The 20458-nt window shown below is 39.1% G+C and overlaps 1 protein-coding gene across 3 annotated transcripts in view; it reads right to left on the reverse strand.

Annotated features, from left to right (window-relative positions):
• Positions 1 to 20458, reverse strand: part of LOC109882109 (1-phosphatidylinositol 4,5-bisphosphate phosphodiesterase delta-1) — a 92482-nt gene that overhangs the window by 18489 nt on the left and 53535 nt on the right. For all 3 annotated transcript variants that reach the window (XM_031796919.1, XM_031796920.1, XM_031796921.1), the window contains 2 exons: positions 7297 to 7441; positions 6712 to 6864 (listed from right to left, as the gene is read on the reverse strand). In XM_031796919.1, the coding sequence (XP_031652779.1) occupies positions 6712 to 6864; positions 7297 to 7441 (298 nt within the window). The remainder of the gene's footprint in view (positions 1 to 6711; positions 6865 to 7296; positions 7442 to 20458) is intronic.

The raw sequence follows: 20458 nt of genomic DNA on the forward strand, positions 1-20458 counted from the left end.
CCATTTTGTAGATGACATCGCCGAAGTCGAGGATCGGTAGGATAGTCAGTTTTACTAGGGTAAGCTTGGCGACTTGAGTGAAGGAGGCTTTGTTGCGGAATAGAAAGCCGACTCTTGATTTGATTTTCGATTGGAGATGTTTGATATGAGTCTGGAAGGAGAGTTTGCGGTCTAGCCAGACACCTAGGTACTTATAGACGTCCACATATTCTAGGTCGGAACCATCCAGGGTGGTGATGCTAGTCGGGCATGCAGGTGCAGGCAGCGACCGGTTGAAAAGCATGCATTTGGTCTTACTAGCGTTTAAGAGCAGTTGGAGGCCACGGAAGGAGTGTTGTATGGCATTGAAGCTTGTTTGGAGGTTAGATAGCACAGTGTCCAGAGACGGGCCGAAAGTATATAGAATGGTGTCGTCTGCGTAGAGGTGGATCAGGGAATCGCCCGCAGCAAGAGCAACATCATTGATATACACAGAGAAAAGAGTCGGCCCGAGAATTGAACCCTGTGGCACCCCCATAGAGACTGCCAGAGGACCGGACAGCATGCCCTCCGATTTGACACACTGAACTCTGTCTGCAAAGTAATTGGTGAACCAGGCAAGGCAGTCATCCGAAAAACCGAGGCTACTGAGTCTGCCGATAAGAATATGGTGATTGACAGAGTCGAAAGCCTTGGCGAGGTCGATGAAGACGGCTGCACAGTACTGTCTTTTATCGATGGCGGTTATGATGTCGTTTAGTACCTTGAGTGTGGCTGAGGTGCACCCATGACCGGCTCGGAAACCAGATTGCACAGCGGAGAAGGTACGGTGGGATTCGAGATGGTCAGTGACCTGTTTGTTGACTTGGCTTTCGAAGACCTTAGATAGGCAGGGCAGGATGGATATAGGTCTGTAACAGTTTGGGTCCAGGGTGTCTCCCCCTTTGAAGAGGGGGATGACTGCGGCAGCTTTCCAATCCTTGGGGATCTCAGACGAGATGAAAGAGAGGTTGAACAGGCTGGTAATAGGGGTTGCGACAATGGTGGCAGATAGTTTCAGAAATAGAGGGTCCAGATTGTCAAGCCCAGCTGATTTGTACGGGTCCAGGTTTTGCAGCTCTTTCAGAACATCTGCTATCTGGATTTGGGTAAAGGAGAACCTGGAGAGGCTTGGGCGAGGAGCTGCGGGGGGGGCGGAGCTGTTGGCCGAGGTTGAAGTAGCCAGGCGGAAGGCATGGCCAGCCGTTGAGAAATGCTTATTGAAGTTTTCGATAATCATGGATTTATCAGTGGTGACCGTGTTACCTAGCCTCAGTGCAGTGGGCAGCTGGGAGGAGGTGCTCTTGTTCTCCATGGACTTCACAGTGTCCCAGAACTTTTTGGAGTTGGAGCTACAGGATGCAAACTTCTGCCTGAAGAAGCTGGCCTTAGCTTTCCTGACTGACTGCGTGTTAGCCTCATAGACAGACAGGCTCTAACAGACAGATACTGTTAGCCCTATGGACAGGCGCTAACAGACAGATACTGTTAGCCTCATAGACAGACAGGCTCTAACATACAGATACTGTTAGCCCTATAGACAGACAGGCTCTAACAGACATATACTGTTAGCCCTATAGACAGACAGGCTCTAACAGACAGATACTGTTAGCCCTACAGACAGGCTCTAACAGACAGATACTGTTAGCCTCATAGACAGACAGGCTCTAACAGACAGATACTGTTAGCCCTATAGACAGGCTCTAACAGACAGATACTGTTCGCCTCATAGACAGACAGGCTCTAACAGACAGATACTGTTAGCCTCATAGACAGGCAGGCTCTAACAGATAGATACTGTTAGCCCTATAGACAGACAGGCTCTAACAGACAGATACTATTAGCCCTATGGACAGGCGCTAACAGACAGATACTGTTAGCTCTATAGACAGGCTCTAACAGACAGATACTGTTAGCCTCATAGACAGGCAGGCTCTCACAGACAGATACTGTTAGCCCTATAGACAGGCTCTAACAGACAGATACTGTTAGCCTCATAGACAGGCAGGCTCTAACAGACAGATACTGTTAGCCCTATAGACAGGCTCTAACAGACATATACTGTTAGCCCTATAGACATGCTCTAACAGACAGATACTGTTAGCCCTATAGACAGACTCTAACAGACAGATACTGTTAGCCTCATTGACAGACAGGCTCTAACAGACAGATACTGTTAGCCTCATAGACAGGCAGGCTCTAACAGACAGATACTGTTAGCCTCATAGACAGGCAGGCTCTAACAGACAGATACTGTTAGCCCTATAGACAGACAGGCTCTAACAGACAGATACTGTTAGCCCTATAGACAGACAGGCTCTAACAGACATATAATGTTAGCCTCATAGAGAGACAGGCTCTAACAGACAGATACTGTTGGCCCTATAGACAGACAGGCTCTAACAGACAGATACTGTTAGCCTCATAGACAGACAGGATCTAACAGACAGATACTGTTAGCCTCATAGACAGACTGGCTCTAACAGACAGATACTGTTAGCCCTATAGACAGACAGGCTCTAACAGACAGATACTGTTAGCCTCATAGACAGACAGGCTCTAACAGACAGAAACTGTTAGCCTCATAGTCAGACAGGCTCTAACAGACAGATACTGTTAGCCCTATGGACAGGCTCTAACAGACCGATACTGTTATTATCATAGACAGACAGGCTCTAACAGACAGATACTGTTAGCCTCATAGACAGACAGGCTCTAACAGACAGATACTGTTAGCCCTATGGACAGGCGCTAACAGACAGATACTGTTAGCCTCATAGACAGACAGGCTCTAACAGACAGATACTGTTCGCCTCATAGACAGACAGGCTCTAACAGACAGATACTGTTAGCCTCATAGACAGGCAGGCTCTAACAGACAGATACTGTTAGCCCTATAGACAGACAGGCTCTAACAGACAGATACTGTTAGCCCTATGGACAGGCGCTAACATACAGATACTGTTAGCCCTATAGACAGACAGGCTCTAACAGACATATACTGTTAGCCCTATAGACAGACAGGCTCTAACAGACAGATACTGTTAGCCCTACAGACAGGCTCTAACAGACAGATACTGTTAGCCCTATAGACAGGCTCTAACAGACAGATACTGTTAGCCCTATAGACAGGCTCTAATTGACAGATACTGTTAGCCCTATAGACAGACAGGCTCTAACAGACAGATACTGTTAGCCCTATAGACAGACAGGCTCTAACAGACAGATACTGTTAGCCCTATAGACAGGCTCTAACAGACATATACTGTTAGCCTCATAGACAGGCTCTAACAGACAGATACTGTTAGCCCTATAGACAGGCTCTAACAGACAGATACTGTTAGCCCTATAGACAGGCTCTAACAGACATACACTGTTAGCCCTATATACAGGCTCTAACAGACAGATATTGTTAGCCCTATAGACAGACAGGCTCTAACAGACAGATATTGTTAGCCCTATAGACAGACAGGTTCTAACAGACAGATACTGTTAGCTCTATAGACAGGCTCTAACAGACAGATACTGTTAGCCTCATAGACAGGCAGGCTCTCACAGACAGATACTGTTAGCCCTATAGACAGGCTCTAACAGACAGATACTGTTAGCCCTATAGACAGACAGGCTCTAACAGACAGATACTGTTAGCTCTATAGACAGGCTCTAACAGACAGATACTGTTAGCCCTATAGACAGGCTCTAACAGACAGATACTGTTAGCCCTATAGACAGACAGGCTCTAACAGACAGATACTGTTAGCCCTATAGACAGGCTCTAACAGACAGATACTGTTAGCCCTATAGACAGACAGGCTCTAACAGACAGATACTGTTAGCCCTATAGACAGGCTCTAACAGACAGATACTGTTAGCCTCATTGACAGACAGACTCTAACAGACAGATACTGTTAGGCTCATAGACAGGCAGGCTCTAACAGACAGATACTGTTGGCCCTATAGACAGACAGGCTCTAACAGACAGATACTGTTAGCCTCATAGACAGACAGGCTCTAACAGACAGATACTGTTAGCCTCATAGACAGACAGGCTCTAACAGACAGATACTGTTAGCCCTATAGACAGACAGGCTCTAACAGACAGATACTGTTAGCCTCATAGACAGACAGGCTCTAACAGACAGATACTGTTAGCCCTATGGACAGGCTCTAACAGACCGATACTGTTATTATCATAGACAGACAGGCTCTAACAGACAGATACTGTTAGCCTCATAGACAGACAGGCTCTAACAGACAGATACTGTTAGCCCTATAGACAGGCTCTAACAGACAGATACTGTTAGCCCTATAGACAGACAGGCTCTAACAGACAGATACTGTTAGCTCTATAGACAGGCTCTAACAGACAGATACTGTTAGCCCTATAGACAGGCTCTAACAGACAGATGCTGTTAGCCCTATAGACAGGCTCTAACAGACAGATACTGTTAGCCCTATAGACAGGCTCTAATAGACAGATGCTGTTAGCAGGGACATCACATTCCTTCTGGTAACACCCCAATCATATCCTAACCAGTCAGACAGACAGATGCTGTTAGCCCTATAGACAGGCTCTAACAGACAGATGCTGTTAGCTCTATAGACAGGCTCTAACAGACAGATACTGTTAGCAGGGACATCACATTCCTTCTGGTAACACCCCAATCATATCCTAACCAGTCAGACAGACAGATACTGTTAGCAGGGACATCACATTCCTTCTGGTAACACCCCAATCATATCCTAACCAGTCAGACAGACAGATACTGTTAGCAGGGACATCACATTCCTTCTGGTAACACCCCAATCATATCCTAACCAGTCAGACAGATAGATGCTGTTAGCAGGGACATCACATTCCTTCTGGTAACACCCCAATCATATCCTAACCAGTCAGACAGACAGATGCTGTTAGCAGGGACATCACATTCCTTCTGGTAACACCCCAATCATATCCTAACCAGTCAGACAGACAGATGCTGTTAGCCCTATAGACAGGCTCTAACAGACAGATGCTGTTAGCCCTATAGACAGGCTCTAACAGACAGATGCTGTTAGCCCTATAGACAGGCTCTAACAGACAGATACTGTTAGCAGGGACATCACATTCCTTCTGGTAACACCCCAATCATATCCTAACCAGTCAGACAGATAGATGCTGTTAGCAGGGACATCACATTCCTTCTGGTAACACCCCAATCATATCCTAACCAGTCAGACAGACAGATACTGTTAGCAGGGACATCACATTCCTTCTGGTAACACCCCAATCATATCCTAACCAGTCAGACAGACAGATACTGTTAGCAGGGACATCACATTCCTTCTGGTAACACCCCAATCATATCCTAACCAGTCAGACAGACAGATGCTGTTAGCCCTATAGACAGGCTCTAACAGACAGATGCTGTTAGCCCTATAGACAGGCTCTAACAGACAGATACTGTTAGCAGGGACATCACATTCCTTCTGGTAACACCCCAATCATATCCTAACCAGTCAGACAGACAGATGCTGTTAGCCCTATAGACAGGCTCTAACAGACAGATGCTGTTAGCCCTATAGACAGGCTCTAATAGACAGATGCTGTTAGCAGGGACATCACATTCCTTCTGGTAACACCCCAATCATATCCTAACCAGTCAGACAGACAGATGCTGTTAGCAGGGACATCACATTCCTTCTGGTAACACCCCAATCATATCCTAACCAGTCAGACAGACAGATGCTGTTAGCAGGGACATCACATTCCTTCTGGTAACACCCCAATCATATCCTAACCAGTCAGACAGACAGATACTGTTAGCAGGGACATCACATTCCTTCTGGTAACACCCCAATCATATCCTAACCAGTCAGACAGATAGATGCTGTTAGCAGGGACATCACATTCCTTCTGGTAACACCCCAATCATATCCTAACCAGTCAGACAGACAGATGCTGTTAGCCCTATAGACAGGCTCTAACAGACAGATGCTGTTAGCCCTATAGACAGGCTCTAACAGACAGATACTGTTAGCAGGGACATCACATTCCTTCTGGTAACACCCCAATCATATCCTAACCAGTCAGACAGATAGATGCTGTTAGCAGGGACATCACATTCCTTCTGGTAACACCCCAATCATATCCTAACCAGTCAGACAGACAGATGCTGTTAGCCCTATAGACAGGCTCTAACAGACAGATGCTGTTAGCCCTATAGACAGGCTCTAACAGACAGATACTGTTAGCAGGGACATCACATTCCTTCTGGTAACACCCCAATCATATCCCAACCAGTCAGACAGACAGATGCTGTTAGCCCTATAGACAGGCTCTAACAGACAGATGCTGTTAGCCCTATAGACAGGCTCTAACAGACAGATGCTGTTAGCCCTATAGACAGGCTCTAACAGACAGATACTGTTAGCAGGGACATCACATTCCTTCTGGTAACACCCCAATCATATCCCAACCAGTCAGACAAGATGTTATTGTTCTTCCTTCACACTCTCAGTACTGACTTAGAGCCTTTCATCTGTCTAACATCCACAACTTGTTCAGGCTTGCCTCTTAGCGTTCATATTTAAAATACTGGGTATGTGGTTATGAAGCTCCAGGCTTTAAACACTGAGGGTTGAAAAACAAACAAGGTTGGGTGGGTGGGTGGGTGGGTGGATGGATGGATAGATTATCTGTTAGTCTCTGACCTGGGGTGAAGGGAAGGCAGTTGGCATCTGGTCCTCCAGGGGGGAGGTGAGCAGGGCGCTGCCCAGGATGGAGATCATGTGCTTGGCCATCAGTTTCTGCTGCTCCAGTGTACAGTGGTTCTCCAGGGACAGGATCACTGGGTACTCTGATGTCTGGGGGAGGACAACAACATAACATTAGCAGTCATGTCCATCTCTACTGGTCATCACAGGGCTGGCTTGACTTCATGGTGAAACTTCACCTTGAAGGCGTTCTCCAGGGGTTAAATGGACACTTAGGGATTTTAGCAGAGTCAGATTAACACTCTGTGTCCAATAGAAGGAAGTTATAGCTAGTTTTACGTGTCAGTGCTAACTAGAGTTTAGCGCAATGACTGGAAGTCTATGGGTATCTGTTATTATGCTAGCAGATACACATAGACTTCAAGTCATTGTACTAACGCTATTTAGCAATTGTGCTAGAGCTAGTTAGCAACTTCCTTAATTTTGGACACAGAGACATAAAAATGGTCATCAAAATGGTCAAGGTTATACTGACATTGAGGGCGTACTCTATGATGGGTTAGGGTCAGGTGTTATGGTTACCTTGAAGGCATACTCCTTGATGGCCTTGATGACATCTTTAAACAGGACCTTGGAGGTGAGGGTGTGGCCATGGTAGATGACTGGCTCCCCATGGGCCCCGTCCCAACAGTCTAACTCCACACAGCGACAACTCTTCATCAGGGCCCTAAAGACCACAACACAAACATAGAGTACTATTAGTATCTCTAGTACTTTATCTAGTACTATATCTGTTATATCCACTACTGCATCTAGTACTACATCTAGTACTGTATCTAGTACAATATCTATTATATCTAGAACTGTATCTAAAACGACATCTACTATATCTAATACTGTATCTAGTACAATATCTATTATATCTAGAACTGTATCTAAAACGACATCTACTATATCTAATACTGTATCTAGTACAATATCTATTATATCTAGAACTGTATCTAAAACGACATCTACTATATCTAATACTGTATCTAGTACAATATCTATTATATCTAGAACTGTATCTAAAACGACATCTACTATATCTAATACTGTATCTAGTACAATATCTATTATATCTAGAACTGTATCTAAAACGACATCTACTATATCTAATACTGTATTATTATTATTATAATTTTATTTTTTCCACCTTTATTTAACCAGGTAGGCTAGTTGAGAACACCTTTATTTAACCAGGTAGGCTAGTAGAGAACACCTTTATTTAACCAGGTAGGCCAGTTGAGAACACCTTTATTTAACCAGGTAGGCTAGTTGAGAACACCTTTATTTAACCAGGTAGGCTAGTTGAGAACACCTTTATTTAACCAGGTAGGCCAGTTGAGAACACCTTTATTTAACCAGGTAGGCTAGTTGAGAACACCTTTATTTAACCAGGTAGGCTAGTTGAGAACAAGTTCTCATTTGCAACTGCGACCTGGCCAAGATAAAGCATAGCAGTGTGAGCAGACAACAAAGAGTTACACATGGAGTAAACAATTAACAAGTCAATAACACAGTAGAAAACAAAGGGGGAGTCTATATACAATGTGTGCAAAAGGCATGAGGTAGGCAAATAATTTCAATTTTGCAGATTAACACTGGAGTGATGAATGATCAGATGGTCATGTACAGGTAGAGATATTGGTGTGCAAAAGAGCAGAAAAGTAAATAAATAAAAACAGTATGGGGATGAGGTAGGTGAAAAAGGGTGGGCTATTTACCAATAGACTATGTACAGCTGCAGCGATCGGTTAGCTGCTCAGATAGCTGATGTTTGAAGTTGGTGAGGGAGATAAAAGTCTCCAACTTCAGCGATTTTTGCAATTCGTTCCAGTCACAGGCAGCAGAGTACTGGAACGATCTAGTACAATATCTATTATGTCTACTACTGTATCTAGTACTATATCTATTAATTATGGTACTGTATCTAGTACTACATCTACTATGTCTACTACTGTATCTAGTACAATATCTATTATGTCTACTACTGTATCTAGTACTATATCTATTAATTCTGGTACTGTATCTAGTACTACATCTACTATGTCTACTACTGTATCTAGTACAATATCTATTATGTCTACTACTGTATCTAGTACTATATCTATTAATTCTGGTACTGTATCTAGTACTACATCTACTATGTCTACTACTGTATCTAGTACAATATCTTCTATATCTAGTACTATATCTATTATATCTAGATCTGTATCTAGTACTTTTTCTATTATGTCTAGTAATATATCTAGTACCACATCTAATATATCTAATACTGTATCTTGTACAATATCTATTATATCTAGTACTGTATGGAGTACTATATCTATTACATATGGTACTGCATCTAGTACTATATCTACTATATCTAGTACTGTATCTAGTACAATATCTACTATATCTAGTACTGTATCTAGTACTATATCTACTATATCTAGTACTGTATCTAGTACAATATCTACTATATCTAGTACTAGTTCTATTATATATATTACTATATCTATATCTAACTATATCTACTGTATCCAGTACTGTGTCTATCTAGTACACTATCTACTATTAAGAGTACCGTATCTGTATATAGTACAATATCTGCTATATATAGTATTGTATCTGTATCTAGTGCTATATCTACTGTATCTATTACCGTATCTGTATTGACTACTATATCCACTGTATCTAGTACTACATCTACTTGATCTAGTACTGTATCTCTATCTAGTACAATATCTACTATATCTAGTAAATCAAATCAAATCACATTTTATTTGTCACATACACATGGTGAGCAGATGTTAATGCGAGTGTAGCGAAATGCTTGTGCTTCTAGTTCCGACAGTGCAGTAATATCTAACAAGTAATCTAACAATTCCCCAACAACTACCTAATACACACAAATCTAAAGGGGTGAATGAGAATATGTACATGTAAGTATATGGATGAGCAATGACTGAGCGGCATAGGCAAGGTACGATAGATGGTAAAAAAAAACAGTATATACATACATGTGATATGAGTAATGTAAGATATGTCAACATTATTAAAGTGGCAGTATTTAGAATGTGTTGTATAAAGTGACTAGTGATCAATTTATTAAAGTGGCCAGTGATTGGGTCTCAATGTAGGCAGCAGCCTCTCTGAGTTAGTGATTGCTGTTAAGCAGTCTGATGGCCTTGAGATAGAAGCTGTATTTCAGTCACTCGGTCTCAGCTTTGATGCACCTGGACTGACCTCGCAGCGGTTGATGTCCTTGATGATATTTTTGGCCTTCCTGTGACATCGGGTACTGTTGGTGTCATGGAGGGCAGGTAGTTTGCCCCCAGTGATGTATTGTGCAGACTGCACCACCCTGGAAAGCCTTGCGGTTGAGGGCAGTGCATGACCACACAGTCGTGGGTGAACAGGGAGTACAGTAGGGGGCTGAGCACGCACCCTTGTGGGGCCCCAGTGTTGAGGGTCAGCGAAGTGGAGATGTTGTTTCCTACCTTCACCACCTGGGAGCGGCCCGTCGGAAAGTCCAGGACTCAATTGCACAGGACGGGGTTGAGACCCAGGGCCTCAAGCTTGAAGATGAGATATTCAACAGATTTTTATCTTGTCCGCTCGGGGACTCGATCCAGCAACCTTTCAGTTACTGTCCAAACGCTCTAATCACTAGGCTACCTGCCGCCCCAATAACTTCTATTATATCTGTATCTAGTACTATTTCTACTATATCTAGTACTACTATATCTAGTACTATTTCTACTATATCTAGTACTACTATATCTAGTACTATTTCTACTATATCTAGTACTACTATATCTAGTACTACTATATCTAGTACTGTATCTGTATGTGATTTTCTGGATTTTTGTTTTAGATTCCGTCTCTCACAGTTGAAGTGTAAACATTACAGACCTCTACATGCTTTGTAAGTAGGAAAACCTGCAAAATCATCAGTGTATCAAATACTTGTTCTCCCCACTGTACGTAATATGTACATATGTCCTAGGACCATGCCCCAGGACTACCTGACATGATGACTCCTTGCTGTCCCCAGTCCACCTGGCCATGCTGCTGCTCCAGTTTCAACTTCCACCTGACTGTGCTGCTGCTCCAGTTTCAAATGTTCTGCCTTATTATTATTCGACCATGCTGGTCATTTATGAACATTTGAACATCTTGGCCATGTTCTGTTATAATCTCCACCCGGCACAGCCAGAAGAGGACTGGCCACCCCACATAGCCTGGTTCCTCTCTATGTTTCTTCCTAGGTATTGGCCTTTCTAGGGAGTTTTTCCTAGCCACCGTGCTTCTACACCTGCATTGCTTGCTGTTTGGGGTTTTAGGCTGGGTTTCTGTACAGCACTTTGAGATATCAGCTGATGTACGAAGGGCTATATAAATACATTTGATTTGATTTGATGTAATATAAAATAAAATAAAATGTTAGTTGTCACATGCGCCGAATACAACAGGTATTACAGTGAAATACTTACAAGCCCTTAACCAACAATGCAGTTTTAAGAAAAATACCTACAAAAATAAGAAATAAAAGTAACAAATAATTAAAGAGCAGCAGTAAAATAACAATAGCGAGACTATATACAGGGGTACCGGTACAGAGTCATTGTGTGGGGGCACCGGTTAGTCGAGGTAATTGAGGTAATATATACATGTGGGTAGAGTTATTAAAGTGAATTATCCATAGATAATAATAGAGATAACAGCAGCGTAAAAGGGGGGGGGGCAATACAAGTAGTCTGGGTAGCCATTTGATTAGATGTCCAGGAGTCTTATGGCTTGGGGGTAGAATCTGTTTAGAAGTCTCTTGGACCAAGACTTGGCACTCCGGTACCGCTTGCCGTGCGGTAGCAGAGAGAACAGTCTATGACTAGGGTGGCTGGAGTCTTTGACAATTTTTAGGGCCTTCTTCTGACACCGCCTGGTTTCGAGGTCCTGGATGGCAGGCAGCTTGGCCCTAGTGATGTACTGGGCCGTACGCATTACCCTCTGAACTGCCTTGCGGTCGGAGGCCGAGCAGTTGTCATACCAGGTAGTGATGCAACGAGTCAGGAGAATCTCGATGGTGCAGCTGTAGAACCTTTTGTGGATCTGAGGACCCATGCAAAATCTTTTTAGTCTCCTGAGAGGGAATAGGTTTTGTCGTGCCCTCTTCATGACTGTCTTTGTGTGCTTGGACCTTGTTAGTTTGTTGGTGATGTGGACACCAAGGAACTTGAAGCTCTCAACCTGCTCCACTACAACCCCGTCGATGATTACAATATGTTGTAATGTGTTGTAATGTGTATGTAATATGTATATAATGTGTTGTAATGTGTTGTAATATGTATGTAATATGTATATAATGTGTTGTAATGTGTATGTAATATGTATATAATTTGTTGTAATATGTATGTAATATGTATATAATGTGTTGTAATATGTATGTAATATGTATATAATGTGTTGTAATATGTATGTAATATGTATATAATGTGTTGTAATATGTATGTAATATGTATATAATGTGTTGTAATATGTATGTAATATGTATATAATGTGTTGTAATATGTATGTAATATGTATATAATGTGTTGTAATATGTATGTAATATGTATATAATGTGTTGTAATGTGTATGTAATATGTATGTAATATGTATATAATGTGTTGTAATGTGTATGTAATATGTATGTAATATGTATATAATGTGTTGTAATGTGTTGTAATATGTATGTAATATGTATATAATGTGTTGTAATGTGTATGTAATATGTATGTAATATGTATATAATGTGTTGTAATGTGTATGTAATATGTATGTAATATGTATATAATGTGTTGTAATGTGTATGTAATATGTATGTAATATGTATATAATGTGTTGTAATGTGTTGTAATATGTATGTAATATGTATATAATGTGTTGTAATGTGTATGTAATATGTATGTAATATGTATATAATGTGTTGTAATATGTATGTAATATGTATATAATGTGTTGTAATGTGTATGTAATATGTATGTAATATGTATATAATGTGTTCTAATATGTATGTAATATGTATATAATGTGTTGTAATGTGTATGTAATATGTATGTAATATGTATATAATGTGTTGTAATATGTATGTAATATGTATATAATGTGTTGTAATGTGTATGTAATATGTATGTAATATGTATATAATGTGTTGTAATATGTATGTAATATGTATATAATGTGTTGTAATGTGTATGTAATATGTATGTAATATGTATATAATGTGTTGTAATATGTATGTAATATGTATGTAATGTGTATGTAATATGTATGTAATATGTATATAATGTGTTGTAATATGTATGTAATATGTATATAATGTGTTGTAATGTGTATGTAATATGTATGTAATATGTATATAATGTGTTGTAATATGTATGTAATATGTATATAATGTGTTGTAATGTGTATGTAATATGTATGTAATATGTATATAATGTGTTGTAATATGTATGTAATATGTATGTAATGTGTATGTAATATGTATGTAATATGTATGTAATATGTATGTAATATGTATGTAATATGTATGTAATGTGTATGTAATATGTATGTAATATGTATATAATGTGTTGTAATACGTATGTAATATGTATGTAATATGTATGTAATATGTATGTAATGTGTATGTAATATGTTGCAATATTTACGTTATATGTATGTATTATGTGGTAATATGTACGTACTATTTTGTAATGTGTATGTAAAATGTTGTAATATGTATCTAACATGTAATATGTATGTAATATGTTGTAAAATGTATGTACTATTTTGTAATATTGTGTAATATGTGTGGACTATGTTGTAATATGCTGTAATATGTAATAATATGCATGTAATATGTTGTAATATGGATCTACTATTTTGTAATATGTTGTAATATGTTGTAATATGTTGTAATATGTATGTGCTATGTTGTAATATGTATGTAATATATATATCTATATATCTAATGTGTAATATGTATGTGCTATGTTGTAATATGTTGTAATATGGATCTACTATTTTGTAATATGTTGTAATATGTTGTAATATGTTGTAATATGTATGTGCTATGTTGTAATATGTTGTAATATGTTGTAATATGTTGTAATATGTATGTGCTATGTTGTAATATGTTGTAATATGTTGTAATATGTTGTAATATGTATGTGCTATGTTGTAATATGTATGTGCTATGTTGTAATATGTTGTAATATGTTGTAATATGTTGTAATATGTATGTGCTATGTTGTAATATGTTGTAATATGTATGTGCTATGTTGTAATATGTTGTAATATGTTGTAATATGTTGTAATATGTATGTGCTATGTTGTAATATGTATGTGCTATGTTGTAATATGTTGTAATATGTTGTAATATGTTGTAATATGTATGTGCTATGTTGTAATATGTTGTAATATGTATGTGCTATGTTGTAATATGTTGTAATATGTTGTAATATGTTGTAATATGTATGTGCTATGTTGTAATATGTATGTGCTATGTTGTAATATGTTGTAATATGTTGTAATATGTATGTGCTATGTTGTAATATGTATGTGCTATGTTGTAATATGTTGTAATATGTTGTAATATGTTGTAATATGTATGTGCTATGTTGTAATATGTATGTGCTATGTTGTAATATGTTGTAAAATGTTGTAATATGTTGTAATATGTTGTAATATGTATGTGCTATGTTGTAATATGTTGTAATATGTTGTAATATGTATGTGCTATGTTGTAATATGTATGTGCTATGTTGTAATATGTTGTAATATGTATGTGCTATGTTGTAATATGTATGTGCTATGTTGTAATATGTATGTGCTATGTTGTAATATGTTGTAATATGTATGTGCTATGTTGTAATATGTTGTAATATGTATGTGCTATGTTGTAATATGTATGTGCTATGTTGTAATATGTTGTAATATGTATGTGCTATGTTGTAATATGTATGTAATATGTATGTAATGTTATGTAATATGTATGTGCTATGTTGTAATGTGCTTTAATATATATCTTTACTTGATATAGGTCTCAGTGCTGCAAGGTAATAGACTATAAGTAGAAAGGTATGGTTATCTTAAATTAGAGGTAGTTATGATTACTTGATGTAATTTATTTTATTTTTAATTTCACTTTAATTTAACCTGGTAAGCCGGTTAAGAACATGTTCTCATTTACAAATGCGACCTGGTCAAGATAAAGCAAAGCAGTGCGACAAAAACAACAACAACACAGAGTTACACATAAACAAACGTACAGTCAATAACACAATATAAAATAAAAATATTAAAATCTATGTACAGTGTGTGCAAATGTAGAAGAGTAGGGAGGTAGGCAATAAATAGGCCCCAGAGGTGAAAATAATTACAATTTAGCATTAATACTGGAGTGATGGATGTGCAGATGATGATGTGCAAGTAGAGATACTGGGGTGCAAGAGGGTAAGTAATAATATGGGGATGAGGTAGTTGGGTGTGCTATTTACAGATGGGCTGTGTACAGGTATAGTGATGGGAAAGATGCTCAGACAGCTGATGCTTAAAGTTACAGAGGGAGACATAAGTCTCCAGCTTCAGAGATTCTTTCAATTTGTTCCAGTCATTGGCAGCAGAGAACTGGAAGGAACGGCGGCAAAAGGATGTGTTGGCTTTGGGGATGACCAGTGAAATATACCTGCTGGAGCGCGTGCTATGGGTGGGTGTTGTGATGGTGACCAGTGAGCTGAGATAAGGTGGGGCTTTACCTAGCAAAGACTTATAGATGACCTGGAGCCAGTGGGTTTGGCGATGAATATGTAGCGACGGCCAACCAACGAGAGCATACAGATCAGTGGTGGGTAGTATATGGGGCTTTGGTGACAAAACGGATGGCAATGTGATAGACTGCATCCAGTTTGCTGAGTAGAGTAGGGCTATTTTGTAAATTACATCGCCTAAGTCAAGGATCGGTAGGATAGGCAGTTTTACGAGGGTATGTTTGGCAGCATGAGTAGTCAGTAAAGTAGTCTTTGCTGCGAAATAGGAATCCAATTCTAGATTTGATTTTGGATTGGAGATGCTTAATGTGAGTCTGGAAGGAGAGTTTACAGTCTAACCAGACACCTAGGTATTTGTAGTTGTCCACATATTCTATGTCAGAACCGTTCAGAGTAGTGATGCTAGTCGGGCTGGAGGGTGCAGGCAGCAATTGGTTGAAGAGCATGCACTTAGTTTTACTACCATTTCAAAGCACTTGGAGGCCACGGAAGGAGTGTCGTGGCATTGAAGATTGTTTGGAGGTTTGTTAGCACAGTGTCCAAAAAGGGCAAGATGTATACAGAATGGTGTCGTCTGCGTAGAGGTGGATCAGAGAATTACCAGCAGCAAGAGCAACATCATTGATACATACAGAGAAAAGAGTCGGCCCAAGAATTGAACCCTGTGGCACCCCCGTAGAGACTGCCAGAGGTGTGGACAACAGGCCCTCCGATTTGACACACTGAACTCTATCTGAGAAATAGTTGGTGAACCAGACGAGGCAGTTATTTGAGAAACCAAGGTTGTTTAGTCTGCCGATAAGAATGTGGTGATTGACAGAGTCTAAAGCCTTGGCCAGGTTGATGAAGACGACTGCACATTATTATCTCTTATCGATGGCGGTTATGTAATCGTTGAGGACCTTGAGCGTGGCTGAGGTGCACCCATGACCAGCTCGGAAACCAGACTGCATAATGGAGAAGGTACGGTGGGATTCGAAATGGTCGGTGATCTGTTTGTTAACTTGGCTTTCGAAGACTTTAGAAAGGCAGGGCAGGATGGATATAGGTCTGTAGCAGTTTGGGTCTAGAGTGTCTCCCCCTTTGAAGAGGGGGACGACCGCGGCAGCTTTCCAATGTTTGGGGATCTCAGACGATACGAAAGAGAGTTTGAACAGACTAGTAATAGGGGTTGCAACAATTTCAACATATCATTTTAGAAAGAGAGGGTCCAGGTTGTCTAGCCCAGCTGATTTGTAGGGATCCAGATTTTGCAGTTATTTCAGAACATCAGCTGTCTGGATCTGAGTGAAAGAGAAGCGGGGGGAGGGGGGGGTTGTGCAAGTTGCCGCAGGGGGTGCTGAGATGTTGGCCAGGGTAGGGGTAACCAGGTGGAAAGCATGGCCAGCCGTGGAAAAATGCTTATTGAAATGATCGATTATCATTGATTCATCAGTGGTAACAGTGTTTCCTATCCTCAGTGCAGTGGGCAGCTGGGAGGAGGTGCTCTTATTCTCCATGGACTTCAAAGTGCCCCAAAACCTTTTGGAATTAGTGCTACAGGATGCAAATTTCTGTTTGAAAAAGCAAGCCTTAGCTTTCCTAACTGACTGAGTATATTGGTTTCTAACTTCCCTGAAAAGTTGCACGGTGGCTATTCGATGCTAATGCAGAACGCCACAGGATGTTTTGTGCTGGTCAAAGGCAGTCAAGTCTGGGGTGAACCAAGGGCTACATCTGTTCTTTTTTTGAATGGGGCATGCTTATTTAAGATGGAGAGGAAAGCACTTATGAAGAGCAACCAGGCATTCCAGGATACCCGGGACAGGTCGATTAGTTTAGGTCACCTAACAGTACAAACTAGATGGGGGGCGATCAATTCACATATGGTGTCCAGGGCACAACTGGGGGCCGAGGGAGTCCATAACAAGCGGCAACGGTGAAATACTTGTTTCTGGAAAGGTGGATTTCAAAAGTAAAAGCTCAAACTGTTTGGGCACAGACCTGGATAGTATGACAGAACTCTGCATGTTATCTCTGCAGTAGATTGCAACTCCGCTCCCTTTGGCAGTTCTATCTGGCAAGCCTTAGTGCTGCTGGATAGTAAGGTATGGTTAGTTTACATTAGTGGTTGTAATGTATGGTTAGTTTAGATTAGAGGTTATAATGTATGGTTAGTTTAGATTAAAGGTTGTAAAATATGGTTAGATTAGAGGTTGTAAAATATGGTTAGTTTAGATTAGAGGTTAATGTATGGTTAGTTTAGATTAGAGGTTGTAAAATATGGTTAGTTTAGATTAGAGGTTGTAATCTATGGTTAGATTAAAGATTGTAATGTATGGTTAGATTAGAGGTTATAATGTATGGTTAGTTTAGATTAGAGGTTGCAATGTATGGTTAGTTTAGATTAGTGGTTCTAATGTATGGTTAGATTAGAGGTTATAATGTATGGTTAGATTAGAGGTTATAATGTATGGTTAGATTAGATGTTGTAATGTATGGTTAGATTAGAGGTTATAATGTATGGTTAGTTTAGATTAGAGGTTGTAATGTATGGTTAGATTAGAGGTTATAATGTATGGTTAGATTAGAGGTTATAATGTATGGTTAGATTAGATGTTATAATGTATGGTTAGATTAGAGGTTATAATGTATGGTTAGATTAGAGGTTATAATGTATGGTTAGATTAGAGGTTATAATGTATGGTTAGATTAGAGGTTATAATGTATGGTTAGATTAGAGGTTATAATGTATGGTTAGATTAGAGGTTATAATGTATGGTTAGATTAGAGGTTATAATGTATGGTTAGATTAGAGGTTATAATGTATGGTTAGATTAGATGTTGTAATGTATGGTTAGATTAGAGGTTATAATGTATGGTTAGTTTAGATTAGAGGTTGCAATGTATGGTAGATTTGAGATTGTAATTTATGGTTAGTTTAGATTAGAAATGGTACATTATTGTTAGTTTAAATTAGAGTTTGTAATGCATGGTTAGATTAGATGTTGTAATGTATGGTTAGATTAGATGATATAATGTATGGTTAGTTTAGATTCGAGATTGTAATATATGGTTAGATTAGAGGTTGTAATTTAAATTAAATTAGAGGTTGTAAAATATGGTTAGTTTAGATTTGAGGTTATAATGTATCGTTAGATTAGATGTTGTAATGTATGGTTAGATTAGAGGTTATAATGTATGGTTAGATTAGAGGTTATAATGTATGGTTAGATTAGAGGTTATAATGTATGGTTAGATTAGTGGTTCTAATGTATGGTTAGATTAGAGGTTATAATGTATGGTTAGATTAGAGGTTATAATGTATGGTTAGATTAGAGGTTATAATGTATGGTTAGATTAGAGGTTATAATGTATGGTTAGATTAGTGGTTCTAATGTATGGTTAGATTAGTGGTTCTAATGTATGGTTAGATTAGAGGTTATAATGTATGGTTAGATTAGAGGTTATAATGTATGGTTAGATTAGAGGTTATAATGTATGGTTAGATTAGAGGTTATAATGTATGGTTAGATTAGAGGTTATAATGTATGGTTAGATTAGAGGTTATAATGTATGGTTAGATTAGTGGTTCTAATGTATGGTTAGATTAGAGGTTATAATGTATGGTTAGATTAGAGGTTATAATGTATGGTTAGATTAGATGTTGTAATGTATGGTTAGATTAGATGTTGTAATGTATGGTTTGATTAGATGTTGTAATGTATGGTTAGATTAGAGTTTATAATTATGGTTAGATTAGTGGTTGTAATTGATGGTTAGTTTAGATTATAGTTTATAGTGTATGGTTAGATTAGAGGTTGTAATGTATGGTTAGATTAGAGATTGTAATTGAAATTAAATTAGAGGTTGCAATTTATGGTTAGTTTAGATTAGAGATTGTAATGTATGGTTAGATTAGAGGTTATAATGTATGGTTAGATTAGTGGTTGTAATGTATGGTTAGATTAGTGGTTGTAATTGATGGTTAGTTTAGATTAGAGTTTATAGTGTATGGTTAGATTAGAGGTTGTAATGTATGGTTAGATTAGATGTTGTAATGTATGGTTAGATTAGAGGCTGTAATGTATGGTTAGATTAGAGGTTGTAATGTATGGTTAGATTAGATGTTGTAATTGATGGTTAGTTTAGATTAGAGTTTATGTTGTATGGTTAGATTAGAGGTTATAATGTATGGTTAGATTAGAGATTGTAATTGAAAATAAATTAGAGGTTGCAAATTATGGTTAGGTTAGAGGTTGTAAATTATGGTAGATTTGATATTGTAATTTATGGGTAGTTTAGATTAGAGGTTGTTGTCACGCCTTGGTCATAGTATTTTGTGTTTTCGTTATATGTTTGGTCAGGCCAGGGTGTGACATGGATTTAGATGTTGTGGTTCGTATTGGGTTTTTTGTATTATTGGGATTACGGCTGAGTAGGGGTGTTGCATAGGTTTGGCTGCCTGAGGCGTTTCTCAATCAGAGTCAGGTGATTCTCGTTGTCTCGGATTGGGAACCGTATTTAGGTAGCCTGGGTTTCGCTTTGTATTTCGTGGGTGATTGTTCCTGTCTCTGTGTAGTGTTCACCAGATAGGCTGTATTAGGTTGGTGGGTGATTGTTCCTGTCTCTGTGTAGTGTTCACCAGATAGGCTGTATTAGGTTGGTGGGTGATTGTTCCTGTCTCTGTGTAGTTTCACCAGATAGGCTGTATTAGGTTGGTGGGTGATTGTTCCTGTCTCAGTGTAGTGTTCACCAGATAGGCTGTATTAGGTTGGTGGGTGATTGTTCCTGTCTCTGTGTAGTGTTCACCAGATAGGCTGTATTAGGTTGGTGGGTGATTGTTCCTGTCTCTGTGTAGTGTTCACCAGATAGGCTGTAATAGGTTGGTGGGTGATTGTTCCTGTCTCTGTGTAGTTTCACCAGATAGGCTGTAATAGGTTTTC

Source organism: Oncorhynchus kisutch, linkage group LG18 (genome assembly GCF_002021735.2).
Source record: "Oncorhynchus kisutch isolate 150728-3 linkage group LG18, Okis_V2, whole genome shotgun sequence".
NCBI lineage: Eukaryota > Metazoa > Chordata > Actinopteri > Salmoniformes > Salmonidae > Oncorhynchus > Oncorhynchus kisutch.